General features: G+C 50.7%; 2 protein-coding genes across 2 annotated transcripts in view; one reads left to right on the top strand and one right to left on the bottom strand.

Moving 5' to 3' along the window:
* The window catches only part of LOC144266062 (uncharacterized), an 88,258-nt gene that overhangs the window by 40,204 nt on the left and 29,535 nt on the right, over positions 1 to 18,519 (bottom strand).
* On the top strand, positions 90 to 17,043 carry TACO1 (translational activator of cytochrome c oxidase I). Its single transcript, XM_077820720.1, has 6 exons — positions 90 to 289; positions 811 to 1,069; positions 1,810 to 1,916; positions 7,890 to 8,023; positions 14,922 to 15,099; positions 16,029 to 17,043. The coding sequence occupies exons 2-6, from the start codon at positions 823 to 825 to the stop codon at positions 16,227 to 16,229; spliced, it is 867 nt and encodes a 288-aa protein (XP_077676846.1). The 5' UTR covers positions 90 to 289; positions 811 to 822; the 3' UTR covers positions 16,230 to 17,043.

Below are 18,519 nucleotides of genomic sequence, written 5' to 3'. Positions count from 1 at the left end.
TGCGCTCCCCGCCCCCCGGCTCAAGGGCCCAGCGCCTGCGCCGCCAGCTCCAGCAGCCCGGGGAGGCCCCAGCGCAGCGACCTTCCGGCCCAGAGCCCCGCACGCCTGGGTCCCGGGTCCGGCCGCTGGAGCGCTCGCTGCACCCGGTCCCCGGGCGGTAGGAGCCCCTTGCAGGGCAGCCCGGTCCCCGCCCCTGGGCTGTGCGCGGGGCCCCGCTGCGCCTTGGGGAGCTGGGAGCCCGGACTCCTGGGTTCTCTCCCGGCTCTGGGCGGGGAGCGGGGACTAGTAGGTACAAGAGGGCCCAGGCCCGGCTGTGCAGCGTGGGAGTGTCACGGAAAGAGACGGGTCGGGCTGTGTGACGGGGTGTGTGTGTGTTACAGCGGCTCGCACCGCCGGCTGCTGTGTAATGTGTGTGTGTGTGTTAGAGGAGGCCAGTGTATGGGTGAGCGTGACAGGAGCTCACACTTGCCTGTAATGTGTGTGTGTGTGCTTCAGGGGGGCTGAGCAGTGTGTGTGTTGTGTGTGTGTGCTTCAGGGGGGCTGAGCAGTGTGTGTGTTGTGTGTGTGTGCTTCAGGGGGGCTGAGCAGTGTGTGTGTTGTGTGTGTGTGCTTCAGGGGGGCTGAGCAGTGTGTGTCGTGTGTGTGTGCGCTTCAGGGGGGCTGAGCAGTGTGTGTGTTGTGTGTGTGCGCTTCAGGGGGGCTGAGCAGTGTGTGTCGTGTGTGTGTGTGCTTCAGGGGGGCTGAGCAGTGTGTGTCGTGTGTGTGTGTGTGTGACAAGAGGTCCCACCCAGCTGTCTGTGTGCGTTTCAGGAGCTCACACCCATGTCCCTGCCCAGTGCCATGGGGAGGGCAGCTGCCCCATACAGATGCTGTGTTCTGGCCTCGGTGCTGGCGCCCAGGCTGGCTGCCCCTGCCCCCCGCTCATCGTGCCGGGCCCTGCACACCACAGGTGCCACCCCCGCCGGCCACAACAAATGGTCCAAGGTGAAGCACATCAAGGGCCCGCGGGACGCCGAGCGCAGCCGGCTCTTCCAGAAACTCACCATGCTGCTGCGCTTCGCTGTGAAAGGTACCGAGGGGGAGAGACCGTTCCTGTGCGTGACCCAGCCCCAGCCAGAGGGAGTGCTACGGAGCCCTGCCAGCTTCCCCGTGCCCCACAGGCCCCGCTGCAGCCAGAGGGGGCATTACAGAGACTTCCCAGCCTCCCGGCACTTGATGGGGCCCAGCCTTCGCCAGAGGCTGTGGCTACAGAGCCCTGCCAGCCCAGCCTTGACCACTAGCACGACCCTAACCCCCACACCCCCTAACCTCTGTTAGCCCGAAGCCAGCAACCTCCCTGGCTGCTGGAGAAGAGGATGCTGGTCTGAAGGGTAGTGTCTCCCCTTCTCATCCTTTCTCCACTCGATCTTTCCTTTGTCCCACAGCACCTCCCCTAAGGTGGCTGGGTCTGTGCTCCACTCTAGCAGCTGTTTCACATAAGAGGGGGGCAGCCCAGTCCCTGTGGTTCAGGCAGCCGGAGGTAACAGCTAACGGTGGCTGAAGAGAGGAGGGGCCTTGGGACAGGTGGTTTGGGGCAGGGAGGGTCACCAGGGACCTCAGGACTCCTGGGTCCCATCCCCAGCTCTGGAGGGGGGATAGTGGGTTAGAGCAGGGGGGTCTCAGAGTCAGGACACCTGGATTCTATCCCTGGCTCTTGGAGAGGAGTGGAGGCTGATGGGTTATAGCAGTGGGGGCTGGGAGTCAGGACTGCCCTGGAATGGGATCCCAGCCATGTTTCCCTTGTGATGCCCCCTTTCTCTCCTGTTGCAGAGGGGGGACCCAACCCTGATCTCAACACCAACCTGGCCAACATCATCGAGCAGTGCCGGAGCAAGAGCATGCCCAAAGCATCCATTGAGGCGGCTATCAAGGGAGGGGTATGTAGCCGGGTCCTGCCAGCCCGGCTCATGGGCTGCAGCCTTTCTGTATTCTCTGGGCCAGGCCAGGCTACGCAAAGGGGCATTGCGAGCCTTGAATGAGAGAGTGAGGCTGGGCTTTTGGCTGTGGTGCTGGGCTGGGCTACAGGACTTGTGGTTTCTATTCCTAGCTCTGCCACTTGTTCCCTCTGACCTTGGGCAAATCACTTGGGACATAGGGAATTGCCAGATGGGTCAGAGCAGAGGTGTGTCCACTCCAGTATCCTGTTTCCAGCACCAGAGGCTGCAGAGGCAGGTGTAAGAATTCTGCAGTAGCAGATGTGGAGATAAGTTAGGTCTCAATTTGGTCTGTAATAGTTACAGTCAGCTCAAGCCCTGAAGCAGGAGGTTTAATATCCCTGCCAGAAGTTGTTTACATTAATTATTCCAAGTCTGGATGTTCTTATGGTTCATAGAAATATACAGTCCCTCTTTGAATCTTGCTAAATTCTTGCCCCCGTGACATCATGTGGCAGTGAGTTCCACAGGATAATCACCCATTGTGTGAAAAAGTATTTTCTATGATCAGCTTTGAATTTCCCACCTTTTATTTTGCTGAACATCCTCTCGTCCTTGTGTTACGAATAGAGATGATTGGGAAAAGGAATGTCCATCCCACAGGAAATTCTGACACTTCTAAATTTGTTTTCATTCTGAATCAGATTAGAAAATTTAGATTTTAAAATGTTTAGTGGAAAGAAAGTTCAGACACACTGAATTATTTCCTTTCACTAATGCCATAACCTTGTAATTTAATACAAAATATTAAACCTACATTGAAATTAATATAATATAATGTAAAATTGGAATGAACTGGAACAATACAGTCAAAATGAAGTGTTACCTTAGGAAAACACATTTTTTGTATTCTTGAACTGAGAAAATTGAAGTGATTCATTTTCACATCAAATTTCATTGAAATTTACAAGCTCCTGTGAAATGTTTAGATTCTAACAAAATTACCTTTTCTAACGGAAGACTGTTTTGCTACCAGTGTTTTGACCATCTGTGGTTATAGGGTGGGGAGAGCAGATGCTCTCAATCTCCTTTCTCTACCCTAGCCTTCAGTTAGCTCAAGAGCATCCCTGACTTCAAGCTGCCCCATCTTGGGATTGTATAAAGGGACTTGGTTCTCAGGAAGTGCCGAGGTCCCAGTCTCTGGAAGTCGTACTCCTTCATGCCCTCTCAAATTGGGGCCCCAACCCTGTTTGGGCCCAAAAATAAGTGGCCTGCCTCCATTTCCCCCTGAGTCTATTCAACCCTAGAGTTAGGGTTGAAACATATCTGTCATAGACCCAGGACAGCCCAACAGCGAACATGTAATAAATGTGGCTTTGGTTTGTCTGTGCCTCAGTTTTCCCATTTGCAAATAGGGTCTGAGCTAATAAACCCATTCGTATTTGCCCAATCAAAAGTCACCCAGTTGCAAAACACACACACATGCACAGGGTGAAGACTGCAAAATGAACTAGAGCAAATGGAAAAATCCCCCACCCTGCCCCGGTATTGCTACCAGTACCTTTTGATTGGTTAGTTTGGTCACACAGTACTGTTATGTTTTTCTGGGGGGTGAGGGGAATGTGCATCTAATCTTCTTCTCTTGTAAATTCATTTTTGAAAATGTCCTGGTTCAAAAAATGTGTCGGGGGGGGGGTCTTCTTTCAGAGGGCGGGAAAAAGAATAGCAAAAATAATTGTGAAAGATTTAGTGAAAACTCAAGTACTATTGCACAGGAATAGTCTGTGGTGCCCATTTTCTCCACCCTGCGTCCTGTCTATTTAGATTATACGTTCTTTGAGGCAGGGACTGTCAACTACTTGGTGTATCTGTGCAGCACTTGTTGCGATGGGGGACCTGATCTTGGTCGCCGTGTATCTGTGCACGCCCGGTCTGACGGGGACTTTTTCTCAGTCACCAAGTGTCAGAACAGCGCCCGGCACAATGGGGACCAAATCTCAGTTCCGAGATGTCTCTGCCGTGCCCAGTGGGCCAGGGCTACGCTCTTAGTCATGGTGTGTCTGGGCTGCGTCCAGCCTCGTTCACCATGAGTCTAAGTTCCCCGTAAGCTGTGCAGCCATGCAGCAGTCTATTTAGTGCTGCGCAGGCGCTGAGGGAAGCAGCCTGGGGACCTACAGGAGGAGGGGTGCCCCTTCCCCAGCCCCAACTCACCCTGCTGCCCTGACCCGGCTGCAGCCGGATCAGGCCCAGGTGCGGGCGGGGCGGCCCAGACCCAGCTGAAGCCGGATCGGGCGCAGGCAGGGTGGCACAGACCCAGCTGCAGCCAGATCGGGCCCAGGCGTGGCCTGACCCGGCCCCGTTGGGGCCAGGGGGAGGGATGCCTATCCTCCAGCCCCAGAGCTCCCGCGGCAGGGAGAGGCGCCTCTCCCATTGGCCTCGCCCAGGTGTTGCTGTGGGGAGAGAGCACTGGGGGCGGGGGGGAGTCCTCTCTCCCTGCAGTAGCCCTGGAGCACCCTCCTGTACCCCAAACCCCTCAGCTCCACCACAGAGCCTGCACCCCCAGCCAGAGCCCTCACTCCCTGCACCCAACCCTCTGTCCCAGCCCTGAGCCCCTCATCCCCGGCCCCACCCCAGAGCCTGCACTACCAGCCAGAGCCCTCACACCCCTGCACCCCAACCTTCTGCCCCAGCCCTCAGCCCCCTCCCACAAGAACCCCTCAGCCCCACTCCCACCACATGGATTTTGTTACGTGCACCAATATGAAGATGATGTGTCACACATCACCTCCATTTTGGTGCCTGTAACAAAATTCATTCCGCACACTGGTGGGAAAAATTAGAGGGGCCACTGCCATGGGGACGTCTACACAGCAATGAAATATGTGGCTGGGCTCGGTCAGCTGACGTGAGCTCATGGGGCTTGGGCTGCAAGGCTATAAAATTGCCACGTAGACATTTGGGCTTGGGCTGAAGTCTAGGCTCTGAGTGCTGTCAGTGATAGGAGACTGGGCTAGATGGGCCTAGATCGTCGGGCTCAATGAGTAGTGATCAACGGCTCGATGTCTAGTTGGCAGCCGGTATCAAGCAGAGTGCCCCAGGGGGTCTGTCCTGGGGCCAGTTTTGTTCAACATCTTCATTAATGATCTGGATGATGGGGTGGACTGCGCCCTCAGCAAGTTCACAGATGACACTAAGCCAGGGGTAGGGATAGATATGCTGGAGGGTAGGGATAGGGTCCAGAGTGACCTAGACAAATTGGAGGATTGGGCTAAAAGAAATCTGATGATGTTCAACAAGGACAAGTGCAGAGTCCTGCACTTAGGATGGAAGAATCCCATCCACTGCTACAGGCTGGGGACTGAGTGGCAAGCAGCAGTTCTGCAGAAAAGGACCTGGGGATTACAGTGGATGAGAAGCTGGATATGAGTCAACAGTGTGCCCTTGTTGCCAAGAAGGCTAACGGCATAATGGGCTGCATTAGTAGGAGCATTGCCAGGAGATCGAGGGAAGTGATTATTCCCCTCTATTTGGCACTGGTGAGGCCACATCTGGAGTATTGCGTCCAGTTTTGGGCCCCCCCACTACAGAAAGGATGTGGACAAATTGGAGAGTCCAGCGGAGGAAAACGAAAATGATTAGGGGGCTGGGGCACATGACTTATGAGGAGAGGCTGAGGGAACCGGGGTTATTTAGTCTGCAGAAGAGAAGTGAGGTGGGATTTGATAGCAGCCTTCAGTTACCTGAAGGGGGGTTCCAAAGAGGATGGAGCTTGGCTGTTCTCAGTGGTGGCGGATGACAGAACAAGGAGCAATGGTCTCAAGTTGCAATGGGGGAGGTGTAGATTGGATATTAGGAAACACTATTTCACCAGGAGGGTGGTGAAGCACTGGAATGGGTTACCTAGGGAGGTGGTGGAATCTCCATCCTTAGAGGTTTTTGCCCATCCTTGACAAAGCCCTGGCTGGGATGATTTAGTTGGGGTTGGTCCTGCTTTGAGCAGGGGGTTGGACTAGATGACCTCCTGAGGTCTCTTCCAACCCTAATCTTCTAGGATTCTATGATCTTGGTGTTGATCCCATATGGCAAAGCCTACAATCTATTGCTCCAGAGGCTCCCCTCCTTTACCCCAGTTTCCAGGTCTGACCGGTGCGCCACTCCATACCATAAAAATTCAGAGTGTTTCTATGGCTCCAGTTTGCGGTTATGTCCCTCATGCATGTGTGTCCAGAGAGGAAGCAGGAGCCATTCCTGGGTAGTGCAGGAGCCACCAGTAACGTTTATCTGGGGCCTGCTGATGGATGGAGACTTGGCCTTTATTGTTTAACCCCAGGCCTTTGTTAGTATATAGGCCTGTTTGTTAGCCTGGGGCAGAATTTTGGGCTTGACTTCTGATGTTCTTATATCCTTACTAATAATTGTGAACAAAGACACTGTGTGTTACTTCTACCCAGCCAGATGGGCTTGTTAGTACAATGAGAAGAAAGAGAGTTAAAAGGGTTACTGGGTATGGTGAGGAGTATAACATACGAGCATATCCTGGATTGCCTGGCACTTCTCTCAAGCCAAGTTCAAGCAACCAGTTAGGAGGGGCAAGAGGGGATTGGGGGGAGACATAAGAAACACTGAAGGCCAAAGAAAGGCCTGGCGTTGGCCAGAACACAACACCACTCCTTATCCCTCCCATGGGATACAAAAGAGGTGATACCATGACCCCAGACTCACGACCCTCTGAAAAGGAACATGACCATACATTGTAAGGGGTAGGACCAGGGGTGTGCACTGCCGATATATTTGGGCCTGCTAAGGAGGTGGGAATAGGGAACGGGGATACAGGTAAAGGATCTGTGGCATCAGAGCCATGGATATGCTTGCTTGAAACTAACCCCAATAAACAATGCATTGCCTGCAATGTTCCCTCTAATTTTTTCCATCCATGTGCGGAATAAATTTTGTTATGTGCACTGAGGTATGTGCGGATGTGCACCACCAGTGGAAACAAAAACCCTAGATATGATATATATATATATTTTTAACAGTTACCAGGGCTAATTACTCCAGCCTGGACCGGTTAGGCATTTTAGAACTCACTGCTCAAAGAATTAAATTTAAATGTAAGAGAGAAATAAAAATTATTAAATGCATAGACCACTCAAAACACTAAAATAACACACTTTGAAAGAATAAAATTACAGAGAATATATGCGAATTGCGGGAAGTACCAAGAAGTACCAACAACAATAATACAAGTATGTGTTGGGAGGTGAGTGTGACTGAGACTGTGCGTGTGTATGAGAGAGAGACACACACACAGAGTGTGTGTGTGTGTGTGAGAGAGAGAGACACACACACACACAGATGCTGTGTGTGTGTGACAGACTCTGGGTGTGTGCTGGCTGCTGGAGAAAGTGCTGCTTTAAGACACTCACTGAAAGCTCTCCTGCTCTGTCCTGAGCCCTGTTTCGCCTCCCCTGCTCTGCGGAGATGGGCTACAGGGGGAGAGGGAGAGAGAGAGTGTGTGTGTGAGAGACTGAGACTGTGAGCTGGCTGCTGGGGAAATCTCAGGAACCGTGCACTGTCTCTTTAAGAAAGGTGCCCAGACACTCACCATTCAGACCTCAGACTGCAGCAGCTCTGAGTCCTGAGCCAGGCTGTCCCCTCTGCTCTGTGGAGATGGGGTACTGGGGGAGGGGGACACCCTTACATCAGTATCCTCCTCCCTCCACCCCTAGTCTGCATAGGCAGCAGGAGGGTCTCGGGAGCAGCTGCAGGACAGAGCAATGGGAGGGGAGGGGCACCTGAACACACGTTGCTGGCTGCGCGGAGAACACAGATTGCCTGCACTTTGGATTTCCAGTCTTCTGCTTTCTGTCTGCATGGCAAGAACTGGGGGTGGGGTATGTGTGAAGGGAAAGCCCCCTAACACCTCCCAAGACATAAGCCCAGCTACAGAGCTGAATCTGCCCCTTCTCGCTGCAGGACAAAGGGAAGAGCTCCTCGTACCTGCTCTACGAAGCCAGAGGCCCTGGGGGATCTGCGCTGCTCATTGAGGTGCTGACGAACAATGCAAAGCGAGCCTACCAGGATATCCGGCTCATCCTGAGCCGCAGTGGGTCAGTCCTTCCCTGCCGAGCCCGACAAACCTGCATTTCATTGCACAAAGGCCCTTCCCGTGCTCCATGCAATGACCAAATCCGACGCTTCTGGGTCTTAAAACATGATTGTCTCGTGGTTGAGATAAACACAATGCATGAGTTCGAGGGCAATAGTTAGCTAATGCTCTCTACAGCCTGGCCACAAGTGGGAGACATGGAACATACAGTCTACATGGGGATCAGGGCTGGTCTGTACATGAGGTTGTAATAAGCAAGGCCTTGGGTTGAATTATCAAAAGCACCTAAGTGATTTAGGAGCCATAGTCCCATTTTCAAAAGTGACTTTTGGCCTTTAGGAGCCCAAGTCTTAGCAAATCAATGGGATTCAGGTTCCTAAGTCATGTAGGTTGTTTGGAAAATGTTACCACTGGTTAACTAGAACAGGTGCACCGGGTTAATTTAAATGGGTTTAATTAAACTGGTGCACATCTGTGGCATTAATTTAGATGGAATAAATGGGCCAAAGGTTCAAGGATGGGCCTAACAACATCACTGTCCAACACAAAAAAGTGTTAAACAAGGTTCGGGGTTTGATATACAGAGACCTTATGCTGCTTAGCCGCACAGCAAATACTCCACTAAAAATCCTTTTGTTAAAGATTCAGAAAAGAAGGCAAAACAGTTAAAGCCTTTGAGATGTAAAGTAGTGAGTAAGGCTTTCATTTTAACAGCTTCCCTTTTAGTTGGAGAGAGTCTTTAGACATCAAACAAGGGTTTCTCCAGTCTCTTAGATGGTCACAAAGATGGTGATTACTGGTCTTTGTGCTAAAAGATAAGTTAGTTGAGATGAGCTGAAGCTGTTACTGCTGCTGCTAAAGTCTGATCGTATTTTATCTCATGTTTGGGGCTTTGTTTGCACTGCAAAGAGACACACCAGCCGGCTTGGGCTAAGAGGCTGTTTAACTGTGGTGTAGACATTCAGGCTCAGGCTGGAGCCCGAGTTCCGGGACCCCATGAGGGGGGAAGGTCCCAGAGCTCAGGCTCGGATGTCTACACTGCAATTAAACAGCCCCTTGGCGCGAGCCCGAGTCAACTGGCACGGGCCAGACGCAGGTGTCCAATTGCAGTGTAGACATAACCTGGGATTCAGGTCGAGCTGGTAGGGGTGGTGATGTCATCTGAATCCCTATCTTTGGCCTGGTCTGGTCAAGACATCCCCGAGGATTAGGTTGAAAGGGGTCTGGGTCCAATAGTCTCCATCTGTTCTTCCCATATTTTCCGCTAAATTGCTTTAAGGACCCCAGAATGTACTGATGCGTGGAATAGCCCAGCCCCTTGTTATCCTGTTCAGCAATTAGGCCTAATTTCCGATTCACCAATTTTGGTTCATTAATTTCTAGTTGCACATCTTTGGTGTTTAGCAAGGATGATTTCAATATAGCCCTTGAGTTATACTAGTCTGACGTTTTTGTTTTAAACTACTTCATTCTTTCTGTCTTTTTCATACCTTTTCCCATCAGCATTTGTTATTAGGGCAAATATAGTGCCAATCTATAAAAAGGGAAATAAGGAAAACCCAGGGAATTACAGACCAGTCACCTTAACTTCAGTACCTGGAGAGATAATAGAAAAACGAATTAAGCAATCAGTTTGCAAACACCTAGAAGATAAGAAGGTGATAAATAACAGCATGGATTTGTCAAGAACAGATCATGTCAAACCAACTTAATAGCTTTCTCTGACAGGGTAACAAGCCATGTGGATAGTGGGGGAGCGGTAGATGTGGTATATCTTGACTTTAGTAAGGATTTTGATACTGTCTTCGATGACCTTTTCATAAACAAACTAGGGAAATACCACCTAGATGGAGCTAGGTGAGTGCATAACTGGTTGGAAAACCGTTCCCAGAGTAGTTATCACTGGTTCATAGTCAATCTGGAAGGGCATATCAAGGGAGGGTTCTACAGGGATAACTTCTGAGTTTGGTTCTGTTCCGTATCTTCATCAATGATTTAAATAATGGCATAGAAGAGTACACTTATAAAGTTTGCAGATGATACCAAGCTGAGAGGAGTTGCAAGTGCTTTGGAGGGTAGGATTAATATTCAAAATGATCTGGACATACTGGAGAAATGGTCTGAAGTAAATAGGATGAAATTCAATAAGGACAAATGCAAAGTACTCCATTTAGGAAGGAACAATCAGTTGCACACATACAAAATGGGAAATGACTGCCTAGGAAAGAGTACTGCAGGAAGGGATCTGGGGGGTCAGAGTGGACCACAAGCTAAATATGAGTCAACAGTGTAACACGGCTGGGGGGAGAGGTAGATACGCTGGAGGGTAGGGATAGGGTTCAGAGTGATCTAGACAAATTGGAGGATTGGGCCAAAAGAAATCTGATGATGTTCAACAAGGACAAGTGCAGAGTCCTTAGGATGGAAGAATCCCATCCACTGCTACAGGCTGGGGACTGACTGGCAAGCAGCAGTTCTGCAGAAAAGGACTTGGGGATTACAGTGGACAGGAAGCTGGATATGAGTCAACAATGTGCCCTTGGTTGCCAAGAAGGCTAACGGCATATTGGGCTGCATTAGTAGAAGCATTGCCAGCAGATCGAGGGAAGTGATTATTCCCCTCTATTTGGCACTGGTGAGGCCACATCTGGAGTATTGCATCCAGTTTTGGGCCCCCCCACTACAGAAAGGATGTGGACAAATTGGAGAGAGTCCAGCGGAGGGAAACGAAAATGATTAGGGGTCGGGGCACATGACTTATGAGGAGAGGCTGAGGGAACTCGGCTTGTTTAGTCTGCAGATGAGTGAGGGTGGATTTGATAGCAGCCTTCAACTACCTGAAAGAGGGTTCCAAAGAGAATGGAGCTTGGCTGTTCTCAGTGATTGCAGATAACAGAACAAGGAGCAATGGACTCAAGTTGCAGTGAGGGTGGTCTAGGTTGGATATTAGGAAACACTATTTCACTAGGAGGGTGGTGAAGCACTGGAATGGGTTACCTAGGGAGGTGGTGGAATCTCCTTCCTTAGAGATTTTTAAGTCCTGGCTTGAAAAAGCCCTGGCTGGGATGATTTAGTTGGTGTTGGCCCTGATTTGAGGAGGGGATTGGACTATATGACCTCCTGAGGTCTCTTCCAACCCTAATCTTCTTTGATTCTGTGACTGCTGCAAAAAAAGGGGACATTGTTCTGGGATGTATTAGCAGGAGTGTTGTAAGCAAGACACGAGAAGTAATTCTTCCACTCTACTCCGGTGCTGATTAGGCCTCAACTGGAGTATTGTGTCCAGTTCTGGGCGCCACATTTCAGGAAGGATGTGGACAAATTGGAGAAAGTCCAGAGAAGAGTGACAAAAATGATTAAAGATCTAGAAAACGTGACCAATGAGGGAAGACTGAAAAAACTGGGTTTGTTTAGTCTGCAGAAGAGAAAACAGAGAGAGGACATAACAGTTTTCAAGTATATAACAGGTTGTCACAAGGAGAAGGGAGAAAAATTGTTCTCTGAGGACAGGACTATCACCGTGCCTCAGTGGGTCATAACTGAGAATACCAAATTCAGGACAAACTGCTGAGAAATAGAGCAGAATAACTCCAAAACTTGTGGTTATTCTTCCATAAGATAAACCGAACCAGCAACAAAATTAAACTTCTGTCTCACCACACTGGCTAACGAGAAGTCAGAACTGCAGCCTCCTTAGGCATTCCAGTCCTTTTTTCAACACCCAGACGCTCGACTTAATGAGGAGTGGTTATTTAAAACCAATTTTATCAACCAAAGGATTATTCTGAGCCCAAAGAAGGAGCCACATACCCAGGTCAATATATAACTCAGATTTTACCCAATAATCACACTCTTGCCAATCCTTTAGTATCTACTGTCTAAAGGTTTATTTATAAGAGAAAAGAAAAAGGTGAGAGTTAAAATTGGTTAAAGGAATCAAATACATACACATGTTGCAAAGTTCTTGTGTCAGGCTTGAAATAAACCGTTGGCCTGTTAAGTCTCTGGTTGCTTCCAAATGATTGGAAGGTCCTCAGTCCTTTGGATGCTCCCGTTAGTATAAGTCCATAGTGCAGAGATCACAGCAGGAAAGAGGCAAAATTGAGATGTTTCCAGGGTCTTTTATAGCTTCTGCCCTATGGAGGGAAACCCATTGTTCCAAGCAAAGCCCTCAGCACAATCTGTTTAAAAGTACAGGCCGAGATGGAGTTTAGCACCACATGATCTAGTCCAGGGGTTCTCAAACTGGGGGTCGGGACCCCTCAGGAGGTTGCGAGGTTATTACATGGGGGGTCACAAGCTTCAGCCTCCACCCCAAACCCTGCTTTGCCTCTAGCATTTATAATGGTGTTAAATATATATAAAAAGTGTTTTTAATTTATAAGGGGAGTCACACTCAGAGGCTTGCTGTGTGAAAGGGGTCACCAGGTACAAAAGTTCGAGAACCACTGATCTAGTCATATGCCCTTGCATGCTTCAATGAGTCATAGCAGGGGCCATTAGCAATATTCTGGCTGGAAAGTCCATCAGGTGGGGATAAGCTTCTGCTATGGCCCATTGTATTTGTTGATGGGTCATCAACTTGAATACTCCATTCACAATGTGTTGGCTAGACTGGATGTAAATACCTTGTGGGTGTTACCACAGGAGCGAACACATTTGAAATACAGGTACATAGTCAATATTCATAACTTCAGGTACTAAAACGATACATGCATACAAATAGGGTAATCATAGTCAGCAAACCATAACCTTTCCTTTGACCCCTTACATGACATACTTATATAAGATTTATTGCAATTGTATAACCGTGGTAGCAACAATAATATACCTGATCATATTTTAATCAGATAATGTCACAAGGATAAGAAACAACGGGCATAAATTGCAGCAAGGGCAGTTTAGGTTGGATATTAGGAAAAACTTCGTAACTGTCAGGGTGGTAAACCACTGGAATAAATTACCTGGGAATGTTGTGGAATCTGCATCATTGGAGATTTTTAAGAGCAGGTTAGATAAACACCTGTCAGGTATGGTCTAGATCAGCGTTTCTCAAACGGGGGTCCCCGAGGGTACCCCAGGGTGTCCGCAGGCCCCGCTGATCAACTTCTCCCTGTCCCTCCCAAAATTCCTCCCCCTTCCTCCCAGCACCTCCTGCACGCTAAAGATCCGGGGGTGCAGTGGGGCTAAGGCAGGCTTCCTACATGCCCTGGCTCCACATCACTCCTGGATGCTGCTGGCAAGTCCCTGTGGCCCCTGGGGGGGCCAAGAGGTCTCGGCACACTGCCCCTGCCCTGAGCACCAACTCTGCAGCTCCCATTGGCTGGGAACTGCGGCCAATGGGAGCTGTGGGGGCAGTGCCTGCGGGCAGGGGCAGCTCGCAGAGATCCCCTGGCCTCCCAACCAAGGAGTTGCTGCCAGAGGGATGTGCCGGTTGCTTTCAGGAGCCGCCCGAGGTAAGTGCCGCCCGGACAGAGCCCGTACCCCCAGCCCAGAGCCCACACCCCGCATCCAAAATCCCTCGCACCCCGAACTCCCTTGTGCACCCCAACACCGTACCCCAGCCTGGTGAAAGTAAGTGAGGGTAGGAGACAGCGAGCGACGGAAGGAGGGGGTGGAGTGAGCTGGGGGTGGAATGAGCGAGGGGCAGGGCCTCCGAGAAGGAGCAGGGTGGGGCATGGCCTCAGGGAAGTGGGCAGAGTGTGGGGACTTGGGGATTCCTGAAAATGTTTAAATCAAAATGGGGGTTCTTGGGTTGCTAAAATTTGAGAACCGCTGGTCTAGGTAATACTTAGTCTTGCATTGAGTGCAGGGCACTGGACTAGCTGACCTCTCAAGGTCCCTTCCAGTTCTATGATTATATAGAGTACTGTGACATCTTATGAATTTTTACATTTTTTTTACAGTTGATCTCACAATTAGGGTAAATTTGCCAGCCCACTTATCACAACACATCTCTGGGTGGACTCTTTTATATCCGTGCAAGAAAGGCTTAATTGGAGGTAGCTTAAACCTCTTCCCAAACCATTTACATTGTTATGGATTCAGAGAAGAGCTGCAAGAGCAATCTGAGGGCTGGAAAACCTGCCTCATAGCCAAGGACTGAAGGAGCTCGATCAATGTAGTTTATCTCAGAGAAGGTTAAGACGTCATGTGATCCTGCAAAAAGAAAAGGAGTACTTGTGGCACCTTAGAGACTAACCAATTTATTTGAGCATAAGCTTTCATGAGTAGCTCACGAGAGCTTATGCTCAAATAAATTGGTTAGTCTCTAAGGTGCCACAAGTACTCCTTTTCTTTTTGCGAATACAGACTAACACGGCTGTTACTCTGAAACCTGTCATGTGATCCTGGTCTATAAGCACCGACATGGGGAGGGGTTTTCTGAGACCAGAGGGTTCTTCAACCTTCAGACAAAAGCAGAGTGAGATCCACTGGCTGGGAGCTGAAGGGAGACAAATCCAGGCTGGAACAAGGAGCCCAAGGTTACCAGGGAGGGGAATGAACCATTGGAACAGCTCCCCAAGGGACGAGGTGGATTCTCCATCACAGGGAGTCTGTCAGTGGAGATGAGATGTCTTTTCTCAAAGCCCTGCTCTAGCTCAGCCAGGAGTTACTGGGCTGGAGGCAGGAATCGCTGGAGGAGATTCTCTGGCCTGGGTTAGGCAGGATGGGCACAATGGGCCTTTGACATCTCTGAGATAAATTCAGTACACTGGGAGCCTTCAAGCTCTCTCTGTGAGGCAGGTGATTCATGCTTGTGGCTCTTCTCTGAGCCCTTCCTCGCTCGTCTCTATCCTGTGCGAAGCACGAACCCCCTGGACCAGCATCCAGGAATGGTCTCTCATGCTGTATAGAAGTGACTCCCTGTCCCTTGATGTCCCCCTGTTCCCATGCAGGGCACAGATGTCCGAGGGGGCCCGGCACAGCTTTGACAAGAAGGGGGTGATCACAGTCAGTGGGCAGGACCGTCAGCAGAGGCCAGTGGCCCTGGAGCAGGCCCTGGAGCTGGCGATCGAGGCCGGGGCCCAGGACGTGTGGGAAGAAGATGAGGAGGAGGAGCGAGCAGTTCTGAAGGTGTGTGTGTGTTAGCCAGGGTGCCCCCGTCATAGTGGCAAGTCCATTGTGGCTCTTGCCACAGGGCCCTCCCACTGCTGCAGGGCAGATTGCTGGGAGAATGTGGGACTCCGGAGTGGGAGATACCATCAGCCAGTGGGGGGCAGCGGCTGTTGTAATTGCTCAGGCACCAATCGGGGCCCACCTGGTGCTAATCTGCCTCGGGGGACAGGTGTGGAGATATGTGGGGATCTGGCTGGTTCTGATCCAGCCCAGGTGACAGGGGAGATACATGAGGGTCTGGTTGCTGCTGATATGGCTGGGGAAGGGGAGGAATCGTGGGGATCTGGCATTGCTCCGGCCCAGGGGAGGGGAGAGATGTGGGGGTCTGGCTGGCGTGGCTCTGGCTCAGGCGTATTATACACGGGATCCGTGGGAGACATTGGGAGGGTATGCTTGGATTTACCCTCGAGAATGCTATGGGAGCATAAGGAGGTTGTAAACCCGCCCCCCCACAGGGTCTTCCCTGGCTGGCATGGGCATCGCATGCTGCCCTCTGTCCCATTCCCTGCTTCCCCAGGGGGCCTGTGTATGAGTGAGAGCTGCCCCAAGGCTGCTCTAGCATACACCTAGGGGCTCGTCCTGTACGCCCTGTCCCACCGGAGTGACTGCATGGGCCCCCCTTTGCTGCCGTTATTCCTGGGGTGGGCGGGTTAAATCCCCTGGAGCCGCAGTGCAGGGACAGGGTGAATGTGGGTCAGACGGCGAGTTAGATGGTGGCCAGCACCAGGCATTGAACTGGCAACAGCCTGGTCTGAAGAGGCAGGCTCTACAAATCAAGCCCCGTGGGGGTGGCATGGTCTGTTCAGCGGGCACCTGTGCTGCGGCCCGGGGGGCCAGCGGGCAGGTTTGCAGCCCCTCACAGCCCCTGTCCTGTCCTCTCCCCTCAGTTTGTGTGTGAGGTGCCATCTCTGCACCGGGTGCGGGAGAAGCTGGACTCACGGGGTCTACAGTCGCTCTCCACTGCCCTGGAGTTCATCCCCAATGCCAGGGTGCGGCTGTCAGATGAGGAGATGGAGCGGGCATCCCAGCTGCTGGCCACGCTGGGCGACTGCCAGGAGGTGATCCGGGTCTACGACAACATCGAGTAGGGGCCAGCGCAGGGGGGTAGCAGATGGAAATCCGCCCAGATAAATGGTGACCAGGCATGTCGTTCCCAGCTTGGCCTAGTCCTGGCCTAAGATCAGCCCATATGGAGGGCAACGGTTGACAGCCTGAGATCCTCTCGTATGGACGGCAACCTGTGTGTGGTTCACAACTTGGCCTAGTCCATTGGATCAGGAGGCCCTGGGGCAACCAGTTCAGGACTCTGCCTCATCCTGCCCTGGGATTGGACCCCTGAACTCCACGTGGTTTAGGGCTTAGCCCAAGATCGGGCTTAATTTGAGATTTCTTCCCAGGTTGAACCATCCCCATGGCTGTCGGGCCATTAGTAACAGGTGCAGCTCTCTAGGTGCCAGCACTGGGTGCAGTCTGGCGGCCCTCTCAGGAGCAGAAGCCCTTGCTCCTGAGGATGGGGCGTGTTCTCTGAGGCACCTTATGGCTCTTAACTCCGTCCCCTGGGATTCGTGACCTGAATGCCTAGGCTCCCCTCTTGAATCTGATCCAGCAGGCCTTCTGCAGTAAGCATGACGTTCTGGCACGTCCCCCACCCCTTGCCTCTCTCCCACCGTGGTGGGTGGAGGGAGCTTCCTCTGCACCCATGCAGCACCGAATGCTCTGTGGATAAAGAGTAACAGTGTGCCAAGGCGATGACAAGCTACGGACTTAACACCTCCCTGTTGTGTGACCCCCTGTTCGCACCCCCAGCAGGAGAACAATAGGGAGTGCATCCCACCCTCCAAATGTACTGTCCAGGGCGGGCTGCCTTTCCCATACACTGCTTAATAAATGGCTTGCTTGTCAGTGCTGGGGAGACTTTGTCCATAACTTGGTTCTCACTAAAGTGTTGGTATGTCCATCCAAATGCAAATGCACCAGGAAGGGCAGAGGGTGCAGCATTAGGAGAAGGGGGCCTTTTGGGGGTCACAGAGTATGGGTGTTGAATGAGCAGTTGACTGGCAGGTAAACCGGATGGTGACAAACTGTTAATGGTTCAAAAGAACCACAAGAATGATTTGAGGTCTGGAAAATCTGCTGTATAGTGAGAGAGTGGAGGAGCATGATCTATTTAGTGAAGAGAAGGTTAAGAGGTGACATGGTCTGTAAGCACCTAAATGAGGAGGGAATTGCTGAGAGCAGAAGGCTGTTTAATTCCCAGACAAAGACAGAGCAAAATCCACAGGATGGGAGCTGAAGGGAGAAAAATTCAGGCTGGGAACAAGGGGCCAGTGTTTCTCAGAGAGGGGACTTCACCATTGGAACAGCTTCCCTATGAGGGGGTGGATTTTCCATCACTGGGAGTCTGTCAGTGGAGATGGGGTGTCTCTTTTTCAAAGCCCCAGTCTAGCTCAGCCAGGAGTTATTGCGTCAGAGGTGATACCGCAAAGATTCCCCGGACTTCATTTTGTGTCCCTAGCTTCCATTTTGAATAGGCAAAAGTCACTCCACCATTAGAAGCTGCAGTTCACATGGTACTTCACTGCTGAAAGTAGGCCAAAAGGTCGAAAGTTCAGCGGGGGGAGGGAAGTGTGGAATAGAATTGGTAGAAAGCCGAAAAGGTGCAGAATAACTCAGTGATAAACAACTAGCAATAAATATGCACCCTAAAGATCTGATAGCTGACAGGACAGTATAAAAGGCAGATGGTTAAGACTATTCAAACAGTTAGGAGTGGAGTGAATGAAAAGATCGAGCAGAGAGGTGACCTGAAAGGGTGGAGCCAAATGGAGTGAAGCAACCTGAAAAACCAGCAGCAGAGTCAACACAGCAAAATCAGCAGATAAGGTGAGTCTGTTAGTTACAATTCTAGTATAGCACAGTACAGTGTAGTATTAATATGTGTGTGTGTGAGGATGTATGAGTGTTAATTTTGCTTTATAAATGTAAAATTCAAAGTACATTTTAAGATTGCTGTGAGTGATCTGTTGCAGACTGGCCATCTGTAATGGAGCGCAACCACTTAGAATCATTTAAACTGTATACTATTGCAGTTTAAATGCTCTTTAACTTGTGTTAATAAGGGATTTGTGCCTTTAGATTATTAGTATATAAGGGATTATTATTTTCACCAATAAAAAGGAGCCTAGTTTTGGAAAGAATACTGCTTGTGTCAATCATTTTATCAGAAAGTTATATCTGTGTTGGCCAAGTTTTTCCCTAACTACTTTGGAGACCCAGACCGCGGGAAGGATAGATTAAGAGGGCAATAGGCAGGTTATTTAAGGGTGCCCCAACACCAGTTTCTCGGAATAACAAACTGGTGAGCCATCCAGGAGTTGT

Source organism: Eretmochelys imbricata, chromosome 6 (assembly GCF_965152235.1).
Source record: "Eretmochelys imbricata isolate rEreImb1 chromosome 6, rEreImb1.hap1, whole genome shotgun sequence".
NCBI lineage: Eukaryota > Metazoa > Chordata > Testudines > Cheloniidae > Eretmochelys > Eretmochelys imbricata.
Note: the sequence above shows the minus strand (reverse complement) of the source record. Positions and strands in the feature narration are given on the sequence as shown.